Source organism: Dryas octopetala, chromosome 2, assembly GCF_963921425.1.
Source record: "Dryas octopetala chromosome 2, drDryOcto1.1, whole genome shotgun sequence".
Classification (NCBI taxonomy): Eukaryota; Viridiplantae; Streptophyta; class Magnoliopsida; order Rosales; family Rosaceae; genus Dryas; species Dryas octopetala.
In genome coordinates this window covers 198,828-224,468 of record NC_141367.1, presented here as the reverse complement: position 1 = coordinate 224,468, position 25,641 = coordinate 198,828, and the positions used below count along the sequence as shown (strand labels likewise).

The 25,641-nt window shown below is 37.6% G+C and overlaps 3 protein-coding genes across 3 annotated transcripts in view; all 3 read right to left on the bottom strand.

The window, feature by feature from the left end:
* Nucleotides 1–975: 975 nt before the first annotated feature.
* On the bottom strand, nucleotides 976–2,756 carry LOC147292292 (PKS-NRPS hybrid synthetase cheA-like). The gene is made up of 3 exons (XM_086234281.1): nucleotides 2,034–2,756; nucleotides 1,727–1,963; nucleotides 976–1,638 (listed from the first exon to the last, which is right to left on the bottom strand). The coding sequence occupies exons 1-3, from the start codon at nucleotides 2,699–2,701 to the stop codon at nucleotides 1,038–1,040; spliced, it is 1,506 nt and encodes a 501-aa protein (XP_086090407.1). The 5' UTR covers nucleotides 2,702–2,756; the 3' UTR covers nucleotides 976–1,037.
* On the bottom strand, nucleotides 2,730–4,461 carry LOC147292291 (uncharacterized). Its single transcript, XM_086234564.1, has 4 exons — nucleotides 4,014–4,461; nucleotides 3,352–3,438; nucleotides 2,825–3,265; nucleotides 2,730–2,741 (listed from the first exon to the last, which is right to left on the bottom strand). The coding sequence occupies exons 1-4, from the start codon at nucleotides 4,050–4,052 to the stop codon at nucleotides 2,730–2,732; spliced, it is 579 nt and encodes a 192-aa protein (XP_086090690.1). The 5' UTR covers nucleotides 4,053–4,461.
* A 569-nt stretch (nucleotides 4,462–5,030) lies between these two features.
* Nucleotides 5,031–25,641, bottom strand: part of LOC147292290 (uncharacterized) — a 31,939-nt gene continuing 11,328 nt past the window's right edge. Inside the window, exons 11-25 of the mRNA XM_086230764.1 lie at nucleotides 21,947–22,045; nucleotides 21,690–21,805; nucleotides 21,483–21,601; nucleotides 14,778–14,848; nucleotides 13,608–13,713; nucleotides 12,733–12,872; nucleotides 12,391–12,549; nucleotides 12,173–12,276; nucleotides 11,726–11,901; nucleotides 10,658–10,847; nucleotides 9,428–9,527; nucleotides 8,694–8,862; nucleotides 7,551–7,633; nucleotides 7,362–7,438; nucleotides 5,031–5,636 (exon numbers count right to left, since the gene is read on the bottom strand). Of these exons, the coding sequence (XP_086086890.1) occupies nucleotides 5,465–5,636; nucleotides 7,362–7,438; nucleotides 7,551–7,633; nucleotides 8,694–8,862; nucleotides 9,428–9,527; nucleotides 10,658–10,847; nucleotides 11,726–11,901; nucleotides 12,173–12,276; nucleotides 12,391–12,549; nucleotides 12,733–12,872; nucleotides 13,608–13,713; nucleotides 14,778–14,848; nucleotides 21,483–21,601; nucleotides 21,690–21,805; nucleotides 21,947–22,045 (1,881 nt within the window). The 3' untranslated portion in view covers nucleotides 5,031–5,464. The remainder of the gene's footprint in view (nucleotides 5,637–7,361; nucleotides 7,439–7,550; nucleotides 7,634–8,693; nucleotides 8,863–9,427; nucleotides 9,528–10,657; nucleotides 10,848–11,725; nucleotides 11,902–12,172; nucleotides 12,277–12,390; nucleotides 12,550–12,732; nucleotides 12,873–13,607; nucleotides 13,714–14,777; nucleotides 14,849–21,482; nucleotides 21,602–21,689; nucleotides 21,806–21,946; nucleotides 22,046–25,641) is intronic.

Below are 25,641 nucleotides of genomic sequence, written 5' to 3'. Positions count from 1 at the left end.
GAGGCAGATGCCACATCGGAGTTGGATGACTATTCTGGTGGGTATGTGCGTCTCGAGTGGTTACGGTCGAGGTTTGGCCATGTGTGTGATACAGATGATGATGAGCTAGTGAGGTGTGCTGCTAGAGCCTATTTATTGTTCTTATTGGGATGTACCCTTTTTGCCGATAAGACTGGCACAAGGGTACAAGTCCAGTATCTACGATTACTTACTAATCTCGACACCACTAGCCATTATGCATGGGGTGCAGGGGCCTTATCTTTCCTATATCGGCAGTTAGGTGTTGCTTCTAGGTCTAAGGTTAAGCAAATGTGTGGATATATGACCTTGTTGGAGGCATGGGTGTATGAGCATATGCACCATATTGTTAGTCCGGGCTATGACATTAACTACTTAGAGAGTAGCCCCCGTGCGCTCCGATGGACTCCGAGGAGGGATACCGGGACAACTTGTGAAGATGTGCAGAAACTGAGACAACGACTTGACGATTTGAAGGCAGATGAGGTATATATTTATAGTGATAATGAAAAATTAGACTTAATTTTGCATTTGTTGCTCTTGGATGAATTATTTGATACTAACTTATTTTGGTTTTTTTTCTTTCTTCAGGTTATATGGGAACCCTACAAATCCAGTAGACAACAACATCCATTACTAGATGTTGCATTTTACACAGGATTGATCAAGTGTTTCGACATTGTGGAGCCATATTATCCGAAGAGAGTCTTAAGGCAATTTGGACGGGTACAAACTATCCCCCCTGCACCACGTGCTCCTCAGCGTGGTGGACGAGGTGCTTATGCACAATCGTACAATCCCTTTTACGAGTACTTTGATAGTATGTGGGAGAGGTGGCCGGACCACTTATTGTCTGAAGATAGTCGCAGTGTACCAGTGAAGGCTCCATCTGACACCGTTGACGGCTACCTCCAGTGGTTCCATTATGTATCTCATCCGTACATCCAAAATCTGTGCGTACCTTCCGCCAAGCATCCACTCCAAATCCCATAGCTGCAGCTACAACTCTATATCCACAATTACCATCTGGTAAGACGTCGGTTACACCAGAAATGTACGGTCTCATGATGGGTTGAAACTGGTCTATATACCGATGTGGCTGAGCAAATGGAATGGGCGAACTCGTCTTCACTTTGTTGGCCCGTTTTTTTAGTTTCTTTTTTTGGCGAGGTACAGCCAACATTGCCAATGGACGGTGAGGGTGAATGACTGTCACAACCGGAAAGTACGTACTCAAATGCGGATGGCAAACGCCTAGTAGAGGTTTCAGCTTTACTTGGGCGGCCCCTAGTCTTGGTCTTCACTTGTGGTTCCCTCAGAGTAGTGGAACTTGGATTCATAAGCTCTTCTAACTTCAAACTTATGTGCTTCTGGGTGTCTGCATCTTGCTCTTCCATCCATTTTATTAGTCTATCCACTGTGGCATTAACTGGAGGATCTGAGAGTTTTGTGACCTCCGGTTCCCTATTGTAATCCAACTTTCTCCAATAAGGATGAAGGGAGTCAAGTGGAATAGGCCGGTTACGTCGTCTATACGACAAAATCTCATGTGCACATGGCAACTCGTGTGTCCGACGAATGGTGCAATCACATGGTAAGGCACCTCCAATCCATTCAGCCCTGTACAATATAAAAGAAGTGAATAAATTATTGGTACAAACTAAATAAGTGTTTAATGCGTAGAATGAAGGTTAGTTAGTGAAGGTACCTCCTTATCTCACAACCAATTATATTCAATGCTGTATCTGATACATAGCCTAACAATTCCTTCATCTCCTCATGTTTCCTGACACTATGCTGGATAAAACAACGGCTTTTCTCAAATGATGCCTTAATGTGTGTATGCTGCAACTCTAGCAATGTATGAATATGCTGCCATGATAACTCAAAAATAAGCTGACTAGTGCCAAGTTCCTTCTTTAACCTTGAATGTGCACTTTCAGCCCTGTTCGTAACAAGAAGTTAGTATGTGTGTCTAAGCATATAACAAGTCAATGATAACAAAAATAGACTACCTGTTCGAAGTGGTGTTACCAAGGTGCATACAAGCATCTGTCCATGCAGCCACAAACCTCTCCTTATAAGGTATCAACCAACTATCCTTAATGTACTCAATAGCTCCGGCGTATGAACAAAAGTTGGTTTCCATGTCACGCAAACGACTCACATACTCATCCTCACTCTCCGATCCAACCAAACAATTCCAGGCAGCATTAAACTTCTCCCAATGGTCAACCGTACCAAACAACTTCCTGCAATTTTTCAACACATTTTTGCTAATGTGCCATCTACACAATAAATGTCTTGCACTAGGAAACACTTTAGGGATTGCAGACATGAGTGCTAGTTCCCGATCCGTGACAATCACGTTAGGAAGACAGTCATCATTCAATAAAGACCGTACTCTACCCAAAGCCCATGTATAATTATCCTCCTTAGAACATATATAAGCGAATGCAACAGAGAATGTCATGCTAGTGGAAGTCACACCCACAATCTCAAAAAGTGGCCAACGGTACCTATTAGTCTTATAAGTGCAATCCATTATCAGTACATGCGGAAATGCACGTAATATATCAACACTCTCAGGATGAGTCCAAAACAGGTCAGTCACAACATCACCAGAACTTCTATGCCACTCAACATAATTATGTTCTCTCAGCTTAGTTAGCAATACTTGCATCTCTGATCTACCGGCCCTCTCGATGACCCTATGTTTTTGCCTGGCATTGTATACTGTCTTGATGATTGATGTATTATGTGGATTCTGACTTTTTATGGTCTTCAATATATCTTTCGGTTTCACCAAAGTCTTGGACAAAGTCACTAACAATGAATTCTCTTCTTCAGTTAATCTGCCTGCGAATGAATGCCCTTCAATATACTCTGAAACTACATGGTTATGCACTCCACATGCAACCTCCAACTCCCATTGATCACCACATCCAGTGTTCACCGCCTTCAACGAGAATGGACATCCACATTTCTTCGAACGGGTGTCCTTAGAGTCATCAGAAACCGGTTGCTTACGGCTAGCAGCATCGGATGTTTGGTCGCCTGAATCTGACTTTGATGACTTCCTTGATCTATTTGGCTCATATTGACCATTTCTCTCACAAGCAAATTTGATCCAAGCTCTCTTACCACGAACCCCGCCTGCATCAGACCTTCTAATGACAATTACCATGTTGTTCCTTTTTCCTTGTGCACGAATCCAACTAACCATTGAATCCTTACTTTGAAACACCTACACATGATAATTATATATATTATTTACAATTCATATTTAGGTATGGATAAATCATAATTCCCGGCCATACAAACAATGTTTACCTCCGCTGTTGTGAATTCATTGGTGTAGTCAAAATTGCACCTTCCTTCAACTATACTGAGTTCGGTGGAAGCATCCACTTGCTGCTCCTATTCAGCAAAAAAAAAAAAAAAAAATTTAATTTTTGTTCCAGTATTCGACGGGAAGCCACCGAAAATATCACATATATTCGATGGCTAAGTACCGAATATTCAAACAAAGTTCGACAATTGACTACCGAATGAAACAATTATACGTTGGTCATTCGGGAAAAAAAGTAGTTCTGTCCCAGTATTCGACGGGAATCCACCGAATAAACCATGTATATTCGGTGGCTAAGTACCGAATATACCAATATAATTCGACAACTACCTACCGAATAAAACTATTTTAAAAACTATACGTTATTCATTCGGTGGATATCTGCCGAACGGTGGTATAAACTTCGGTGAAAAACCACCGAATGTATTGCCATTTTTCGACGGGCATCGACCGAACAAATGTGTAAAAATTTGACATTACATTTATAAACGGTGGATACCTACCGAAATATATACATTTATTCGGTGACCATCCACCGAAATATAATGTATATTTCGGTACTGGTTTACCGAATAAAAACACGAACTCACAGTTTTTTAGCCGCGAAAAAATTCAAAAAAACTCAAAAAAAACTCAAACTTACTTCATTTGATGACTCCAAGTTGTCGTTCTGATTGTCCATTTGTCAAAAGTAGGTGATTTGGATACAATGCATTTGTTTACAAAAACAATCTATGTCTAGGGTTGGTTGAAGATGGTGGTGGTGGTAGAAGAGAGTGGAGTGGGTGGAGCCAGCGGGTGGGATTGTGGGTGGAGCACGTGGGTGGGATTGTTTAAAACAACAATCTATATCTAGGGTGGAAGGTTGATGATGGTGGTGGTGGAAGGTGGAAGATGAAGGTTGAAGATGGTGGTGGTGGAAGGTTGAAGATGGTGGTGAAGATGATGGTGCTCCTCTCAACTGGTGGTTGAAGATGGTAGGGGATGTTGGGAGAAAACCAAATATTAGATGTCCTTTATGGTCATTTTGCTATAGGGTATATATGTCTTTTACTAAATACAATTTAGGGTGGTCAACTAAGTAGAACAGGGTGATCGGAATAGCCGCCCCCATTGATTTTGGTTTGAAAGTCTTATAAATTATTAGTAGGTCCATAATACACAAATCCAATAATACCTTTATACGTTTAATTGGTTACATCACATATGACGGTGCATCAATTACACCAAATAATTTTTCCCAACTATACACCCCCAATGATAAAATAAACTCAACTAAAATATGCAATGTCTAAAAACTGAGAAAGCAACAAGTGTTATAATTGGAACGCCAATTTTACCGTGCCAAGCAGTCAGCGGGGGATAGTTTATCTTTTGTCCGCGAATAGCAACCATTGTTACTATTGAAATTAAAATTAAGGTGACTCCATAAACCTGATTTTTTGTGTTTTAAAAGAAAAGATTATAAATCATAGATAAAAGAAATGCATTCAGATGGCAAAAGAAACTATATAAAAGAAAAACACAGGAAGTTTTACTTAGATTACTAACAATGATTTATTGAAACTTTAGAAATGCAAGTAAAAGAAACAAAATTAAAGTTGTTGCACCCCAAGATAAATCATACGTAGGGCCAAAAGAAATAAAAAAAGGGACAAATTATAGGTCAAACTGGCTTTATCTATTTGCGACATTGTGACAATTTCGTTTTCCTAGCATCAAGATTAAAAAGACAGCGACTTGACATCTTATAACAAGCAAAATTTAAATTTTGCTGTATTGCACAACCTTGAGACACAAATTTGGAGCTCAGTGGCCAAATGGTGCAGACTACAACAAGAAAAAGAAGAAAATTGCACCGTTGGCTATAGTTACAAGGGGTAAGGGGCTAACTGCACAAGTTATCAGGTTTCAAACCTGGTGGCCATTTCCGAAAAAACCTGCTCTTTACTCATCAATTGTATAGAATTCACTGCCTCAAACAGCTAATACAGTCACAAACTTATCAGGGGCATTATCATATAAAGCACTTGCCCTTAAAAGCATCTCCAGAAGCCTTTTCCAATCAACCATAATTCACGTTTTGCAGGATTTTTAATTAACTTTTGGCTTTGGTCGTCTTGGCCTTAACACAAGATAGAGTCCACCAAGCACAACCAAGAAAGCTGGAACTGTAGTCAAATTAAACACCACATGTACTTTTCTCTCTCTTGTGCAGTGGATTGGGTGGAGAATGGCTACAGTTGTATTTACTTGATCAACGAACCTGAAATACATATGTGATTCACTAATAAGCCAAAATTAGCAGAAGCATGGACTTCCAACCGCTTGCCCAAATATCCCACTCAACAAGAAAAACATAAACAAAACAGGAAATATCAGTCTTTAAAAGGATCACACACCAGTTACTAATGCAATGAACCTAGAAGAATAGCAACAAAGCAAACTTTTTTCTTCTTTCTTCCTTTCCATATGTCAAGTATCACAAATGAAGTGCAAAATGGGTAAGTCAGAGAAAGAGAGGCCATAAGTCCACAGCTTTCTGCCCATCAGAGCCATGATGAAGTGAATCCTAACTCAAGGCTATGAATGATGCGTTTTGGATGAGCAAATATGAAAGTATCAAGGACTTTCAAAGTGACGGAATTTAAATAGATGGGGTGGTTTAAAGTCATGGAATTTGTAAAAATTCTAGTTTGGCTAACCTATGATGGAATTTAAATGCAATGTTGGCAGTAATGGCAGTGGTGACAATGGTAGCAGTGGTGGTGGTGGCATCAGCAGCAAAAACAATGAAGGTGAGGTATTCGTAGTGGCAGTGGTAGTAGTGGTGGTGGTGGGGGTGGCAGCAGTGGGGAGAGCGAGGAGGTGGTGCAGGTGACAGTGGTGGTGGGGTAAGGGTGATGGTCATAGGGGCAATGGCAGCGATGGAAGCAAAGCTGGTGGAGTGGGGGTTGTTGTGGTGGTGATGGTGGTTGGGTGGGGGTAAAAGTGGTGGTGGTGGCAGGGGGTCACGATGGAGGTGAAGGTGATGGTGGTACCACCAACAAGTCAATATTGGGCCGCCAATAATGAAGGGTGGTGACGTTAGTGAAGGTGGTATAGGTGCTGCCATGCTGGTGGTGGTGGGTGTCGCTATTTTTTAATTTTTTTTATTAAATCTTATTTTCTTGGGATTTTTGAAATGACATTTATGTAGGTGGAGTTTAAAATTGGAATTGATGACCCTCAATTTCCACATCCTTTCCTACAAAGAATTTCAAGATTTCCTTATTCATGATACCTAAATAAGGAAATTAGAGACTGCCATTTTCCAAATTCCAACTTTTCTCTAAATACCGAGTTTTAATTTCCTCCTCCAAACACACTATAACGATTTGAACTCATAGCTGATCTCTTTTAAGCAAAAGAAAAAAAGGTGGAAAAACTTGAATAAATTATCATAAACTCTAAAAAGGTGAGGTGCAGTCCTCAACGACAAGAAAAGTTTTCTAATTTCGAGCGGTCTTGAATTAAGTGTCATTCAAATTGCTCAAAAGGCGAGCTTTGTTTTTTATTTTTTTTATTTTTTATGAAAAATAAAAAATATTTTTTTATTTTCTAATTTGGTTCAGTAGAGTTTATTTCAAGGTTTAGTAGAGTTTAGTAGGGTATATTAGAGGTTTAGGACTTTATCCTTAACCCTACACAGAATCGTTTAAAACACTAGAATTAAGTGGATTGTAACTAAAGTTTATTAGAGTTAGGTTTTATTGGGATTTAGGCAATTAGGAGTTGGTTATCGGCCCATCAATAAGTAACAATAGTAGATAGTATTCAATAAGAGAGAGAACAAATAAATAGAATAATAATGAGAGGGGCTTTAGATCCAAACAAAAGAGGGAATTTTATTTTTTATTTTTGTTGAGAACAGAGAGGGACTTCAGTAGTTTTATAGTTGATAAGTATTCATAACTGAAACATTAAAAAGAAAAGGCCTTGGATAGTTAACCTTTTTGATGCATCCTCTAGAGTATATAGCAGTCTCATGGCATCCACATATCGCAATTCTCCGGTAACAGTTGAAATCTGAAGATACCAACATTATCCAATTGTAAATTAGATGACTCCAGAAGAAGCAAACGAGAACAAGAGATAAGATCGTAAAGTACAGCATAAGCCAGATGATCAGTTTACTTACTCTTCTCCAGAGACTAACAACATAATTGTACTTGTTAACTAGCTCACGCTCCTGAGACTGAAAGAGTTTAAAGGTTTTTTCCGCTAATTTCTGTCAAGTCTCCATTAGTATAATTGAATTCCAGTAACAGTAACAATGCAATACTACATAACTTCAAAGCAACAGTTGGTTGAACAACAATAAAACATAACGTACTTATGTACACACAGATACATAAGAATATATGAATATAGTCTCCTACTAAAGAGTGATCGTTCTCCGAAAACATTGTTAGGACTCATCCCAAAATAGGGTCTAATCATCTGACCGTCCATTTTTTTGTCCATGTTTAAGACTCATACTTGCAAAAAGTCAACCAAATCAGAAATTATTTAGCCATTTGATTATCATCATGATCATTTTGCTTTTTATCTAAAACATGGTGTTTGTCTTTGATCACAGTTAGATGACTAAATGGTTTCCGATTTGTTTGATTTTTCATAAATATGAACTTTAAATGGAAGAGTAAAAAGTAGACATTTCGGATTATTGGATCATTTTGGGGATGAGCCTCACATGCATCCCATTTTTTTCTTAACAAGAGGCATGATTCTTTAGAAGCTCCATATATATATATATATATATATATATATAGGAAAATTATCTAATACGACAGCCTGGTGGCACATTACCCTACAAGACCATGAATATGGACCATTGATTAGGTAGATTCTTGTTTGAATGTGTGGACCAGATTCATAGTTTGGCAAGATGCAGGATATCTGGCTAAAAAATAATATCATATTACGCGCACGTACACACACACACACACACATTAAAAATGGAATAATCTATCAACTTAATGGCAACCCAAACATTGTCATTTGGGTTCCTTGGACCAACATGTATACTAAAGACCTCTCTATCACACAACCACTGTAGGACTTGTGTCACAATCTTCCCCCTAAAGTCCCTAATGTCCTCATGACTCAGCTACGGTAGGCCCGTACCACAACTTAAAACCTTTGAGTGTGACCACATTTATGAGATCTCCAGAAAGTTTCCACCCCTAACCTCACCATTAATTGAGTGTATAAAAGTATAAAATCAAAATGACATAAAATAATAAGTTTCAATTACTACAATACAAATAGGCAAGGATACTTGTACGCTCCATGACTAGAAGATGAATGGCTGAATTGACCAGTTGTATTGATTCTTCTAGAGTTGTGATGATGTAGCTCCGAGCAATTGTATCAGTCTGAAACTGTGAAATGTTCCACCCTTGAGAAGTAATGGAATAAGGGTTGCATCCCACTGACCACATCCAGTCCTGTCAAGCAGATAGTAGCTCAACCAATAATAGACAGACGATGCAACAGTTGTGTATAATTTACAGGAATTCCAAAGCATACACATGCATGCATATAGAGAGAGCGAGAGCGAGAATGAGAAAGGGAGGGAGTGAGGGAGAGGGAGAGGTGCATAATTTTGTAATTTACGTAAAATGGTTTTAGACAGGAGCTTTTCTGTAACATTCAGTATCTTCAAACAAATACATCACTTGAGTTATTAAGCCATCATTATCTGAAAAATAGCGACTGGATAATTTGCACAGGTACAAAGCAATGAAACTCTGCACAGTATAGGACAAGCCGTAACACAGAGACGTAAACCATACAGATACTGCATATTGAAAACAGACCACTATCCCATCATTAAAGTCACAGGGTAAATTACAAATATCTTGACTGCACTATACCTCTCACTGTTTTGCATCCATTAGAAACAAACAAAAATAATTTCTGTAGATGTCAAGAGCAAACAGGGTTTTGCAGAATGGCTGTCCAGATTCTCTCACCCAATCAAGCAGAACTTGGAAAAAAAAAAATGGTTACCTCAATCGCAGTTTCATGGGCTTGATTGAAAGCGAGATGAAGGGGTAGCAGACCAGCAAGATGTTCAGAAGCAGCAGCCAATGCAGCTTTGATGGGCCTCCTGCATATTGTAAAGGTTAACCATAGGCAGTATATATTAAATGCCATACTTTTTTGGGTAAAGTAGTAACTTCAAATAGGTTCTGAGATCAAATGTCATCTAAAGTAAGCAGGCATGCTACAGCACAACGCACTTCCAGAAAGGAATTCTCTTTTCTGAAATTACCACACTCTTTAAGAATGAAAAACCAGATGCAATTTTATGAAGATATAGTTGTCAAATGAGAAGCACCAACAAGTTTGCAATTCGGTGTTCCATGCTTCTGTATATAGACAAATTTCTTGCTTAAACTAGCCAAACCCATTGGATTCAAGTAATAAAATACACTCTTCCTTCCTGAAAACTATAAACTCACAAGCTACTATTAGAAAAGCTGAAAAATTCCATAATTGATCGTAAAACCCAAAGTTTGCTGCATTCAAAGTGCACAAAAATGCAAGATCACAACACATGTCAAAAGAGGATAGAACCACCAAATTAAAACCTTCCCATCCAAGACACTTACTACTTATGGCTGCATCAAATCCTTAAAAATCACTTTGATGTGTGAACAAGTCAGTCTTGACAATTGTATTAGAGAGAGAGAGAGAGAGAGTAGATTTGCAACATATTTAAAATACCCTGCAACAGGACATACTTGAATTTTTTTTTTTTCAGTACAAATACTTGATTTTTTTTTTATAGGATACAAGAATTTTATAGAGGAGAGAGCAAGTATAAAAGGGATGGACAAGAAGTCCACCAGAAGAAATCCAAGTAAAACACACAATCAGCGCTACACTTAGAAAATACCAAACAAAACCAAACCAGCAAGCTACACTTAGTACAAAACTCCAGTCACATCAAGATGAATCACACTAAAGGGAACATCACTAAAGTTTTTAGACAAAGACACCCACAACCACAAGACAAAAAAACAGGAAATCTAATTTTGTCCCAAATAGAATCCAACCGGTACTTTGTTAAGCATTCCATTTAAAATCTCTAGAAATGGAATGTTTAATCAACAGGACATACTTGAATAAAAATTCCCATTTCTGGACATTTTTCACAAAATCTGAGAAACATTATTAGCAGGGTTGAAGATTCAACCACCAAAAAAACTGAAATTATATGCCTGAAATGCTAACCTCAAATCCCACAATATTGGCTGCCCATTACATTGCAGATGGCTTTCCCAGGACAAAGGATCTGACTGAACAACAATAACCATATCAGAAAGAGCCTTTGCCTGATAATGCTTGTCAACTAACAATGGTTCACCATGGATGAACCAAAAGATTGGAACTTCCAGTGTAGATCGGCTATGGGCGAGCTTCCCTACATAGTTTATTAAAGAAAATGCATGTCACTTCCAGAAAAATCGAATGCAAATTGGCATACGAACTTAAAAGATTTTAGAACAAGCACACGTATGAGGTCATTCATTAAACCACACACATTTAGCCTATAGAGGTTACTAGTCAAAGTAACCTCAAAGTAGTGAATCAGACATAACCAACCCCAAGCGTTTGGTTCAATGACCATGAGCTTGCAGTAAAAAGAAATTGTCCTAGGTTCAAATTACACCAACCTCTTGAGGCAACCCTCGAGTTTCCCAATAGTTACTTAATGCATGTCAGATGATGGGAAAAGCATGTGCCTCAAGGATTAGTCAGTGCTCTATGAGGACTGGATACCTCATGAAACAAAAATAAATAAAAAGGCTCATAACAATGGTTTGTCCTAATAACAGAACCAATAAAGTTTATTACCACCGTATTTCTACTAATATACCCTTCTACAGGAGAGCAAATAGGCATTTAGAACAAGAAAATTTCCTTCCCTGCATATCCCACATCTTAATTCACCACACAGTAAAGAATCCAATTTAAAATTTAGGACATTTTTTTTCAGAAGTTGCCATCTCACCAAATGTCAAATCTATCCAGATCACATTAGCATCTAGATTCAAGAATGAACTTAGTTTAGATGCATTACAATTGTAGTCATCCACTGTATTTAAGAGGTTTCTGATTCAAAATACATGGACCTCAGACTGACAGAATCTTGGGCAAACATATGATAATCACTGCTAGTTGCACAAGGTTATACAATTGTAAAATGCAATAATTATTAATGAGTGTCTAGTCTAAAAAAAAAAAATCCCACCCAAAGATGGTGTCAAAAAAGGAGAGCACTTTAATGCAGCTTTTAACCTTTTAAAGAGCCATGATCATTCAGTCTCTGCAACTGATGCTGGACAATGGAGGAATCAAGATAAGTACGAATAGTTTTCCTGTAAGTTCCATTAACCAGCAATAGTGGGACAGCTGCTGCTCTTCGTGCCACTGAAAAGGCCATTGCCAAAGCAGGATCCTCTGAAAGTGGTAACCTACAAATTTGTTCTACATTAATACAACTAGCAACCACATGCAACTTGCATGGAAGAATAATACAGTGTATAATCATTGAAAGAAAGAAACCAAAACAAAGTTCCAACAGAAAAATTCTGATTTTGACATACAAAAGCACATACATAAGATCAATACAAAGAGGATTACCAAGGAAAGACAAGAAAAGTATCTAAATTTACCTACAAATCTGATATAAAGCAAAATTTAAATTATTAATTTAAGAAATAAAGAACAATGCAAGATACATACATGTGCTGACTGAAAGCAGGTTTCTGCGAAGGTAACAACAAAGAGGAGAGTCCATCCATTAGAGCGTTGAGATCCACAGGCAATTGTTTTATATGTCTAACTTTCTGCATTAATTAGTAGTCACCAAAAGGTGGTAAGATAACATTCAATTTTGTTGAAGCTTCTTTTTTGAGAAGAATTTTGTTGAAGCTTCTTTGAACAAATTAACATACTCATACCTCCTGTGTGATGAAAAATAACTGAAACGATATCGTATCATAATAATGAAATGCACCATCTGCTATGGAAGGCGATATGATGTGTCTCATAGATCCCCACAAAGTTGCACCTAAATGCGAAAGAAAAGTATCACGTGCAACTGTGTAATTTTGAAACTCCTGCACAAGCACAAACAATTAACATTGAAAGGAATTTGCTTTGCAATTAGCAAAGAAAATAAAAAAAGAATTTCCTGATTCAAAGGCACTTGAAATGCTAAATGTAGACATAACTGATTAACAATATAAGCCACCAGGGGAGAAAAAAACCTCATACCGTCACTGACAAACCAAATGGCATACCTCATGAGTATCACTGAACAAATTCCAGTTCTCCATTCGCTTTAATGCCTCTACGGCCTTTCTTTTATGACTTTCATCATATTCTTCACCTTCAAATGACTGGAGCTCATTTTTCAAATCCCTCATTCTCTCATCAAGTTCTGAAAATATCCCAATTAAAGACCAAATGAATCCTTTACTTTTGAGCAAGATAACAATCATGCAGCAACTTAATCCTCATAGGCATACAATGCAAACACCATTAAGTGTGGAAAGGTAATAAAACCAAACACAATAAAGACAGAAGAAAATAAGCATAATGTATTCCTTAAACAAGAAAAATCTCTTATGACTAATCAGAAACATGAGAAAGAATTTCACCTTCACAAAGAAAAATAAATAACTTCAGGTTGTAAGTGAACTTGATACGTTCTCTCACTTCTCCAAATTAAATAAAGGGTCTTTTTCAATTTTGGTACTTGAATTTTGGGCCTTGTCCCAACTAGGTACCTATACTATTATTTGTCTTAATTTCATACCTCAACTTTTATTTTGTCCCAATTTAGTATATAATATGACTTTTTTCAAATAATGCATCAAAATTAGGGGCATTTTAGTCAACCTAGGATCGTGAATAAACCAAATTGACCCTAGGTACAAGACATGTGCAATATATATGCCCAAATATTGTTTTATATTTTCACAAAAGTCACATTATATACCAATTTGGGAAAAAATAAAAGTTTAGGTATGAAATTAAGACAAATAATAATTTAGGTACCTAGTTGGGAGAAGGCTTAAAGTTCAGGTACCAAAAGTGAAAAAAACCCTTAAATAAATTAATGAAAAATAAAGTTGCAATCCAAGTTTAAGGTCTTTCAAAACACGAGGACTACCTTCACAGAGAGCAAGCTTTACTTTCCTTCCCTTGCAATGTTTGAAAGCAAAAAGCTCATATATATCAATCTCCGCAAGAAGAATATCAATGGCCTGATGATCTTTCTGCAAAACTCACAAGCACCGTCGATTAAAAATTAGGATTAGCAAAAACCTTATTCTCCCTCTCTCTCTCTCTCTCTCTTAATATTGTTATTTTTCTTTCCATAAAAAAAAAAGGAAAGAAAAATAACAATATTAAGCTATGTGCTCTGCTTATCAAATGGAGGGTTAATGCAAAGCTCATAAATTTAAAATTAAAAAAAAACAAAAAACAAAAAACAAACAAAGAACAAAGAACTTACTTTTATGAGAAGCATGGCAAGTTTTTCTCTTTTTCTTCCTCTCTCTCACACATGTAAAATTTTTACTCTTAAAAGAAATAAATTTTATTAAAACGAAGAAGAGCAACAAAGATAGATGGACAAGGTGTCTATAGGAATCAGTCTTACATTCAATAAACAAAACTCATGTTACATTCAAGTATTCAACTCAAAATTCCCCCAATCAAGATAAGATAACACTAAAAGGAATATCCCTAAAATTCTTTGATAGAGATGCTGAATAGAAAAGTTAGAAACATAATTCTTTTTTGGGATGTCCAAAGAATCTCCTTCTAATCCAAAAGACTTAAGAAAAAGTAAGCTAGAAAATAACTATAGCCCAAAGTATACCTACGTCCTTGAAAAAGAAAAATGACTTGATTATGCCTATCGCCCCTGAACTTTTGCACCCTGAAACTCATTTGCTCACTTTGCCCCAGAAACTAAACTCCATAAAGTTTGTAATTTTTTCTGTTAGCCAAGTTGACGTGGGGCTTAGTCGCTTAGATGGCACAATTTTGATGGGTGCCACATCAGCTTGACTAGCAGAAAAGATAACAGACCTGGCAGAACGTGGCCATTAAAACACGGGACACAGTTTAGGAGAAAAGTGAGTGAAAATGAATTTCAGGGGGCAAAGTGAGGCACGGAGCATGGTTCAGGGAAATAGACATAATTGAGCCAATATAATATTCTACTTTTAGTTCAAAAAACATCAATATGATTATATCACATTAAAATTTTATACTTGAAATAAATGAGAATTAAAAAGTCAACTAAAATTTATTTTTATCACAAAGCACATACATCACCAAATACAGCAAATTTTTCCTGAATAGCATCTTGTAAGCGATCTTCAGCTTCATCTTCTGAAATTTCTGCACACCAAAGAGAATTCAAACCAATTTAGGTAAAGATAAAATAAAAAACTTTTCTAAAGAGTTGAAGAAAATATGGTCCACAAATTAAATAAAGTTAATTGCAATGCTCACAGGGTAAGGTAAACGTTTCCCTAGTCCAAAACTAGTGAAATAAAGTTTATAAAGAGGGGCCCCTATTCTTTTAAGAAAACTGGGGACCATCTCGAAATGTGGTCTAATGATCCCAACTGTCAATTTTCTGTCCCCTATAAGAATCATCCATGCAAAAAAGCAACCTGAAAATGAGCAATTCTTATCACTGAATCGCATCGGGGACAGGTGGTGGGCCAATATGTAATCCTTTCTTTTTCTTAAAATGAGAAATCCCTCTTTACAAGCTTGCTATATATATATATGTGTGTGTGTGTGTGTGTATACATAGTATGTCTCTAAAACAGACATCCATAACTTCCATTTAAAAACAAAGTTCTACAACTGTTGTTTGACTCTTAGTCAACAAGAGAGGAGAGAGAGCTTCTGATTTTGTTGGTTCTTTAAAAGGCAGGAGAGATGGTAGGAAAGGGTAAAGTTGAGTGTTTTTCTTCACCTGATAGACATAGTGGCTTTGTAAGCAAGGTAGTGTTTTTCACAGAAGTGGGCATGGGAAAGAATTAAAGGGTGAGTTTTACATTCCCATGTGTTGGGATTAATCAGTGTGAATCAAGACTCAAAAAAATACACGACGCAACAAACTATTATTCAGTAGAGTGTTATAGACATTAAAGAAAATAGTACACACAAAATTTCCGTGGTTCGGCAAATGGTCTGCCTACATCCACGAAAGATATGCTCTTCAATACTGCGATAATATATATGATACAAGACACACTTCAGATGACCCAAACCCAAAACCCTTGTACACCCACTCTCATAGTATCCCAATGACACTCTCTCACTGAGAGAATTTGGCACTCCTGCTCCCTATCTTTCTCTCACTCTCATGCACTCCATATTCAACACTTGATGCATGATTTCAAAAGTTTTTAGACCATTTCAATTTATACACATACAGAGTCAGCAATAACGGTAGCAAACCTTCCTTCACAACAAAGACTTTGGCGCCTGACATTGAAGCAATTATTTGAATGCCTAATGAAATATAATGATTACTTGCAGTAACCTAAATTATCTTTATAGCTTATTGTTCCATCATTGTGAAGGACTTATAAGCCACAACATCAAGGCACATCTTGGTTTCCAATTGTTGATTATGTGGGTCCATTAATAAATGCACCAAAGTATGTGTCAAACCAACACGTAGATATCCAAAACCCACGGATGAGGGTTTTGCATTCCAAAGGAGGGTTTCCCATTCCCATGTCATAATTTTAACTTTAACAAAAAATGATAATGAAAATTATACCCTTTTATTTTTTTTATAGTAGACAAACTTTTATTAATATTTTTTTTTAGAAGAAACGAGAACTTTTATTAAAAAAAAAAAAGTAAAAAAAAAAAAAAACACAGAGTGGATCAGGAATCCACAAACTTATAAAGAAAAAAATAAAAATAAAAAACAAAACTGATCTCATATCGGAAAAAACCAAAGACATCGCCCCACAACTAGTCTCACTGCACAACAGCTAACACGTTCAGCATAATAGAAGATATAGTGTGCCCAAAAATCAGCCGTAACTGATGCCCATAAAGCAGCCCAGAATTTCGCTCACTCCCAAAGAACTTCCACTTCAACCCCCTTATAATCATCGAAAATTCTTCTATTGCGCTCCATCCATAAAACCCAAAAAACAGCCAGCACCAAGCATCTCCATAAGGTTTTTGCTTTTTTCCCCTTCCCTAAGCCTGAAAGCAGGTACTCAAAAGCTCAGAACAATTTTGTGGTATTACCCATGAAGCGCCAACCTCCCTAAACAACTTCCACCACAATTGTAAAGAGTAAGAGCAATGAAGGAAAACATGGTCCACACTCTCCTCCCCCGCTTTACATAGAATGCACCATTGAGGTGAAAAACAGCTAAAAGGCCTCCTCCTTTGAACAAGATCATAAGTGTTAACCCTCCCAAGAGCCACCAACCAAACAAAAACTCGAACTTTAGGAGGGACTTTTGCTGCCCATATTTGGGGATAAGGAGAAAAATAAGGGTCACTGCTTTTGTTGCATAAAAAAGAACTATATGATTTGGAAGAAAAACACCCTGACCCTTCTAACTTCCATCTTCTGGAGTCCACCCTTAACGGAAACAGACGAGCCCCTTCTAACTTCTCTAGCAAAACCATAAGCTCAGCTAACTCCAAATCATTTGGGTTTCTCCTAAACCCAAAATTCCAACTATAAGGATATGCATAAGCACCCACAAAACTTGAGATAGAATCATGATGCTTTGTAGACAATTAAAAACAACGAGGATACATTACTCTCAACAGGCCCTCCTCCAACCAACAATCCTCCCAAAACCTGACCCTAACCCCATTTCCCACTACAAATTTGCAACAATGTAAAAAGGACGGATAACCAAGAGAAATGTCTCTCCAAGGACTATGGCTTGAAACCCTCAACAAAGGCTTTGTGTCCCAACCATTAGCAGCCTCCCCATATTTGCTTCTTATCACATAATGCCACAAGAAGACTGGTTCCTTAGAATACCTCCACAACCATTTACCAAGTAAAGCTTTATTCCTCTCAATTAGATTTCCCACCCCTAAACCTCCTTTTACCTTGCTTTTAGCCACCACCTCCCATCTCACTAAGTGGTCTTTCTTTTACCTTGCTTTTAACCTTGTCTCAAGCCTCGCGAAGCTTTGAACTTGCCCCTGGGTCTGCCATTAATCAATATTGAAAAGTTAGCAAATACCAAACCACCTTTTATCCAACTTCTCCATCTATCACCAAATCCTTTTCTTTCCATAACTTCTTCCAAAAATCTCCAATCCACATGGTCATAAGCTTTCTCAAAGTCTATCTTGAAAACCGACCCCTCCTCCTTTTTCTTCCTCACTTCCTCCACTACTTCATTTGCCACTAGAACCGCATCCAATATTTGTCTGCCTTTCACAAAGCACCCTGAGCTTGAGAAATTGTACTACCCATGACCTCCCTTAGCCTTGACGCCAAAACTTTAGCCATGATCTTATACAGACTTGTCACTAGGCTTATAGGCCGAAAATCCCCAACTTTCAAGGATTCAATCTTCTTAGGAATTAGACAAATATATGTTTCGTTTGTCACTGCATTAACCACCCCATTATTGTAGAATTCCTCCATTACCTTCAGGATATCATATTTCAACACATCCGAGCATCTCTGAAACATTAACATTGAATAACCATCTAGACCTGGAGATTTATCTCTGCCACAATCAAAAACTGCCTTTTGAATCTCCAATTCCTCAAATGGTCTTTCAAGCCAAGCTGCTTGTGATTCACTGATTGGATTCCAATTAATGCCGTCCAAACCCCATCTTTCCTCCTCAATACTACTATACAATTGCTTGAAAAATCTTAACAGCTCATGTTCTATTTCCTCCTCCGCTTCTACTACTCCACCTCCCTCCACTTCTAACTTTTCAATAAAATTCTTCTTTCTTCTACCACTAGCAACTTTGTGAAAAAATCTGGTGTTGCCGTCTCCGTCCCTAGCCCATTCGATTTTTGATCTCTGCCTCCATTTCACTTCTTCCTTAAAGGCCAAATCTCCCAAACGAAATAGAAGAGTTTCCCTCTCCCTTTTTTTAATGCTATCATAACTATCCCTGCCTTCCAGAAGGTCCAACTCTTCTATTTTTGCTTCCACCTCCCTTTTTTCTTTCCCCACATCACCAAAAGTCTCTTTACTCCAAGACTTCAATTTAACTTTCACCGCTTTTAATTTTCTCATAAGCTTGTAACCGTCCCACCCTTGAACATTCTCTGACTGCCACGAACATTTTTTTGAAACCCGGATGATCCATCCACATGTTTTCAAACTGAAAAGGACCTAGCCCCCATTTCAACTTGTTAGTATCCAGCTCAATTGGGCAGTGATCAGAAGTTGCCCTAACCAGCGCTTTTTGTCTAACATTTGGATAAAGTGCTTCCCAATCTTCAGAAAATAAGAACCTATCAAGTCTTCGGCAAATCGCCTCTTCTCCAGATCTAGACCAAGTGAATTCCGCATTGAGTAGGTTTGGATCTCTCAACTCGGTCTCTAGAATAAACTCATTGAACACACGCATACTTCTAGTCGTCCTTCCACCATTGGATTTTTCAGAATCATAACGCACCACATTGAAATCACCACCCAAGCACCATCTTGGGCTGCATAGTCCATAAAGACCTCCAAGTTCTTCCCAAAAACTCGCCCTTTCCCGATGTCTGCACGGTCCATAAATGCTTGATAACCACCAATCTGCCCCATTTGAACCTTTGATTTTTACAGAAACTGAGAACTCCCCAATAACAGACTCCAAAACTGAAACATGTTTTGTGTTCCAAATCACCACTATACCACCCGAACTACCCCTCGCAGGAATGAACACCCCGTCATTGAATCTGGCCCCCCAAACACTTGCCACCAACTTTCTGTCTACTAAAGCTTTTTTTGTTTCTTATAACATTACAATGTCTGCTCTGTGATGAAACAACTGCTCTTTTAAAATTACTCTCTTCCTTTTACTTCCTAGACCCCTGACATTCCAGCTAATTATCTTCATGGATTTTTTTGTTCTTCCCTAGAGCTTTTACAGCCCTTCTCTCGTCGATTTTGACAAGAGAAGTAGACTTTCTTGCTTCAGTTTTCTCCCTAAGGCCTTTGCTGGATAAAACCATACTAGCATTTCTTCCATTAATTAAGGACTTTTTGAGTGGAACCATTGTCACCTTCATTTTCGACATAAAGCTACTTATGTGTAGATGCTTCATTTTTGGCTGACACATAGCCTACACTTCTTCTCCTTTTATATTTTAAAATCTTCTGGTCCTTTTCGGTAGTCTTAAAGGCATGGGGCTTAGGACCAAGTCCCTTCCTAACCTCCCTCGTCGAACACACAACTTTATCTGCAAGAGGCACATAATTATTTTCAAAATCTGATATGGAATCAGTTGGTGCAGCACCCATTGATGTTTCCCCCTCTGCACCGTTAAAAAAATGTTTAAGAACTCCTTCATGACTTTCCAGCACTCCCAAAGTCTCCTTTTCATCTTCCGAGGACTCCTCCATTTCCTCCTTTTCAGAATCAATTGAGACCAAAGAAGTTTCATTTTCCAGAATAGCAACCAGGTTAGAATTTGAAACCTCATCTGAAAAGAAATTAATTCCCTCGAATTCCTCCAGTTGTTCTGAACCCCTAGTTGTTCTGAACCCCTAGTCACGTCTGCAGCTCTGATTACATGGGCATTTTGAGTTTCCCCACCCCAACTTTCCAGTTCCCAGTTAGCAACTTCCCTTTCTGCTCCTTCTTCCCTTTCATTATAGTCAAGATCTGTATCAAAAGCAAGAAGATTAGAGTTCTTAACTTTTTCCAATACCACCTCTCCCTACTCGCACAACTGGGCTCCAAAATTCTCTGGTTTAAGAACAATAGATTTGTCGACAAGATTTTTCCTGCTACCAAATCTCGATAGGAAGGTTGATTTAGCGTAGCTTTGACCCAGTCACTTCAGATCCTTTCCACCCATTTCTAGAAGCTGATCCATAAATAGAGTCCCTTTTCACACTGGCTTCCACTTTATTATTAATAACTTCTGATTGGGCTCCCAGCTTTTTCAAAACTAACCCATCAGCTTTTTCTTAAAGAGTAGGGCCCAAATCCACTTTAGGCCCACTCACAAACTTTTATTAATATGAACAGACAATTATACCCTTTTATTTATACTAGAAAAAGAAATCAGTACAAAGAAAAAAAGATTCACTGGTACCTAATAACACCAATTCAATTCCAAACCCCAGAATAAAAATGTTGCACTTCATGTGTTTCTAAAAAACCGTGGAATGGGAATGGTTACGGGATTCATAGAATCTCATTTCACAAAACTAATGCTACCTAAGTGTAAATGGGTCAGTTGTCGTTCATCTCACAGAAAAATCCAAAAAAAAAAAAAAAAAAAAAAAAACATGATATTAGTCTTTTTCAAAGAATGTGGACATGCGTCTAAGCGACTCACTATATTTTTATCATATATATAATATAATTTTCTCACCAATATATATATATGGCCCCAAGTATGCTTACAATACCATTGGTCCAAAAAAACTCATTCAGTAGTACAAATGAATTATGTATATAAATATATATAGGGATTTTCTCTAGAGAGGACATGGGGACGCCGACACAATGCTGACAGCCTGACATGGGGTAGACAATGTTTCGACACAGATGATGTGCTGCAACAAGTTTTGGAATTTAGTGTCGACACACTGTCTACCCCATGTCAGCACTATGTCAGCGTCTCCAAATTTCAAAATTTGCGGACATCCTCTCTAGATAAGGACTGTATACGAATATGGCCATTCAAGAAAATTTTCCATTTTCCCTCAAACATTTTAACATCAAACCCACACCACTGATATTAGAACCTAAATAAAAGCACATCCAAGTGAAACAATGCCACATGAGCACATAACTGATTAATCATTGGTGAAAGATATCAGTAGTACCTGAAACTGCACCAATTGTTTTTTGCACATTGGGAGTACTAAGTTCTGTCCGTACACCTTCCCCACCAACAGCTGGTCCCCATGAGAAAGGACCTGCACTTAAATCAATAAATGCCCACCTGATCCAAAATGTATAAATAATAAGCATCGGTGTGTACATATTCATGTGTGTTCATGTATGTATTAAAGAGAGAGAGATAGATTTACCTCTCCTTTCCAATCCATGTATCTGTAAGACATTCAGCACGAAGATCATTAAAGTCTCCAGATTTTAATCCCTTACTGAAAAGAAGCTTCATATCTTCATTCTTCCCTTTTGATAACTGACAATAAAACAAATAATTCTCATAAAAATTAAAAGAACAAAAATGTTCAGTTAAAATATTAATCTCTCTGAGTTTTTGTTTTATATTGCTCAGCTTGTCTAAGTACTATATTCAATAGATCTGAAAAGAATTATATACCTGTAAAACTTTGTTCTGCATGATATCTGCAGTTTCCTTCCCTTGATACAACTTCTCCACATTATTCAGTGCATCTTGGCATGCATTGTACCATTCCACCTAAAAATTAGATGAACCACAATAGCCTTAAAATTACATTGGAAAACTAAAAGAAGTTTGAAGCTCTAGTACTTTTTGATTTTTTTATATAAACATAGTTCCATTAAAAGAAAAGGTGAAAGTTACAGAACAGGAGACAAGATGTCCACTGATCAATCTGGAGTACTTATCTACATATAATAATAAACCATCACAGATCTTACCTTTTTGGAAGAGACGGAATTTAATTAACTATAAGAATAAAATTAATTACACTTTGCATCCTCCAAGTTTGGATTGTTTTTCACTTTACATCCTGACCTTCAAAACTCTAGAATGTACATCTTGAAGTTAGATCCGTCTTTCAATTTCTTCCCTCCATTAGTTTAACTGTGTTAGACTGTCATTTGAAGCGTTATTACTTATTTGGTTACATGGATGATACTCACACCCACGCGTTTGCTTGCGTGTCATGTGATGAGTTGTCCATCCTGGTTTTTGTTAAGGGTATTTCTGTAGAATCAAATACCCATTTCCCGCCCAAATAATCCACTTGTGCAGTTTCAGGGTTAAAAATTAATAAATCCAAGTGTGATTTGGCTGGAATAAATTCAGAAGAAGGCAAGGTGGAAGGGTTAGCGGCTTCTTGGGGTTGTGAGGTGGGTGCATGGCCTATGAAGTACCTGGGACTTCCTTTGGGGGGTAATCCGAGAGCAGCTATTTTCTAGAATCCGGTGGTGGAGAAGATTGAGAAAAGATTGGATAGTTGGAAGAAGGCCTTTTTATCAAGGGGAGGAAGACTTACTTTGATACAAGTTGTTTTGGGTAGCATTCCAATTTATTATTTATCATTGTTCAGAATTCTGAAATGGGTTGCCAGAAGGTTGGAAAACCTTATTTTACTTTTTGGAACATGCTTTGTACTTATTATTTAGGGTTAATTACACTTTATACCGTCCAAGTTTGGGTCATTTTTCACTTTGCACCCTGACCTTCAAAACTCTAAAATGTACACCCTAACGTTAGGTTCATCTTTCAATTTATGCCCTTCGTTAGCTTGACCATGTATGACCACTCTTTTGAGGCATTATTTGCTTACATGGAAGTTATGGGACCTAAGTTCTCTTATGTGGTAAGTGATGAGGCGTCCACCTAGAAATATTCCACCTAGAAAAGATAGCCTGAAAAGAGCAATCCCTAAATTCTGAAGATACCAATGCCTACTACTTGATTTTCTTTTGATGAAAGTTTGGGGAGAAAGGCACAAAGAATGAGGTCTGATTCGAACCATACGACAAGTATTTCATCCTGTGAGCTACAATCCAAGCTAACGCCCGTACCTTAGGAGGTACTTTAGCCTTCCAACTTGCATGAGAGGGATCGAAGAGAGAAAGAGAAGAGATGTCCCATTAATTGCTTTGAGTAAGATTTACATGAGAAGACTCGTGATGGCTCCTATCCACCCTAGATAAGCTCTGGTACTTTTAAAAAATACGACTGCACTTGCCAGAAAAATTTGAAAATTCCAAATGTAACTAATGAGTTAGAAGCATATGCTACTCGAGAAAAATATACAATTGGGCCATTCATAGGAGTAAAGTGGCCACCTGCCATTTTAGCGAGGAATGATGAAAATATTGATGACGATAGATATATCAGTAATCTAGATTTACAAAACTATGACACGCATAGTGAATAGTGCACAACTGATAAGAATTAGAGTCTAGTGCAAAATCCCAAACAAAAAGGAAGATTAGCTAATTTTCTTTAGAAAAAGACAATTTTACTTGCTCTCACCTCATTGGTGTTCTTTTTGCTGTAATGATACTGAGATTCTTGACCACCTATTTCTACATTGCTCTTTTAACTCTCTTATGTGGGGGAGTCAGGAAGTGAAGAACCAAATGATCTGCACTTTCACCCCTTCCTTTACACATTATACACCAAGGCCATGTTTGACACGCCGGATAACACTCTCTGAATTGAACAAAATAATCAGAAGCCCATGTTTGGTGTCACTATGTTTTATTTAGCCATCCGATAACATTAAACGGTGGCCTGTTTTAATAGGCTCTGCACCAGATTAAATAAAACCCCTCAAAACCTCTATACAAAATAGCACGACATTGTATCTCACACAAATCGATCCAGCCCAAAGCTCCTTCTTCCTCTCGTCTTCTTCTTACTTCGTCCTCAAACCCCAATTTCCTATACTCTTCACTCTGTTACCACCTACCTCAAGGTAAATGTTTCTGGATCATTTCTTTTCTCTAATTTCTCTTGGAAAAATCAAATTGAGGCAGAGAATGATAGGGTGGCTTCACCGTCTCCTTTGCTCTGTCACTATCTAGCATAACCATTCTACAGAATTTGAAATGGAAAGAAATTGAGAGCTGCAAGAGATCTTCCAAGTTTTCATTTTCTTTTCTCAGCTACCAAGCAGATCTTAGCTTGATTTTCTACAAGTTTAGTATCAGTAGAAAAAAGCAGCCCCTGTAGTAGTTTCAAGGGGAGCAACCCAACCCGATCGAACTTTAGCGAGAGTTCCTGCAATTTTAATCTCCTTATTCTTGCATCTTATTGTAAATTGGATTTTACTTTTCCGTAGTTGTTCTAATTTTCCAAATTTTTCTTTATTTTGGTCTTCAATTGGAAGTTTTATTTTAAAGTGACAACTAATTGATATGGTTTTCGGTAAAGCAGAAAAGTTCTAAAAAATATATTGTTGATCTTATACAATAATGTAAAATAATAACTGTTTTTGTTGAAAAAACAAATTTTAAATAATAATTCAGACTTGTTATCCTATGCAACATCAAAAGTCTGGCTGAACTAAAATAATATAGTACAATTCAGTACTATACAATACAATTCGATTAAAATAGTTCAATCCAGTACGGCATACCAAACGTGCCCCAAGGGTCTCTTTCACCTTTGGATCAAATCACAGGTATTAACCCTACCATGAACAACTGAAAGGAAAAAAAGAATTAACCAACAGTCTAGAAATGGGCATTGTGAAAAGTGGACAGACCGTACAAACAAGAAAAAGAGGCACGCAAAGTTGATACCCCAACCCCACTCTCCTCCCAAAACCTAACCCTTTCCCCATTACCCACAACAAACTGAAAGCGAGAAGAAAAAGAGGAGGGAAAAAGTGTTGATCACGTATTTTTACATTCTCCAATAGCATTAAGCCTGTTGCTGAAGCTGTTTAGGGAACTGAATGTGAGTTGGGTAATTCCAAGGGGGGTGTTTCTCGCTGTTGTGTGATAACTGAAAAGCATAAATGAGTTAGGAGGTGGTACTAACGCTAAAGTTTTATAAGGCTCTAGTAATGCTCTGGGTTGTGTGAATGGAAAGAAACAAGAGGGTTTTTGATGATTATAGCAGGGTTGGGGTAGAGGAGTTATGGGACAGTTAAATTTTGGTCATCGCTTTGGGGATTAGTTTCTGCACAGCGCAGGAAATTTTAATTTTCTGCTATCTTGACATGTTGAAGGCAGCTGTGAATTAGTTTTTATTTAGAAAATGGTTTCTGTTTGTAATGTGGAAGTAGTTTGTCCTTCTGATTAGTCTTCTTGTTGTACTGCTAGAGTGGAGTTATTGTACACTGT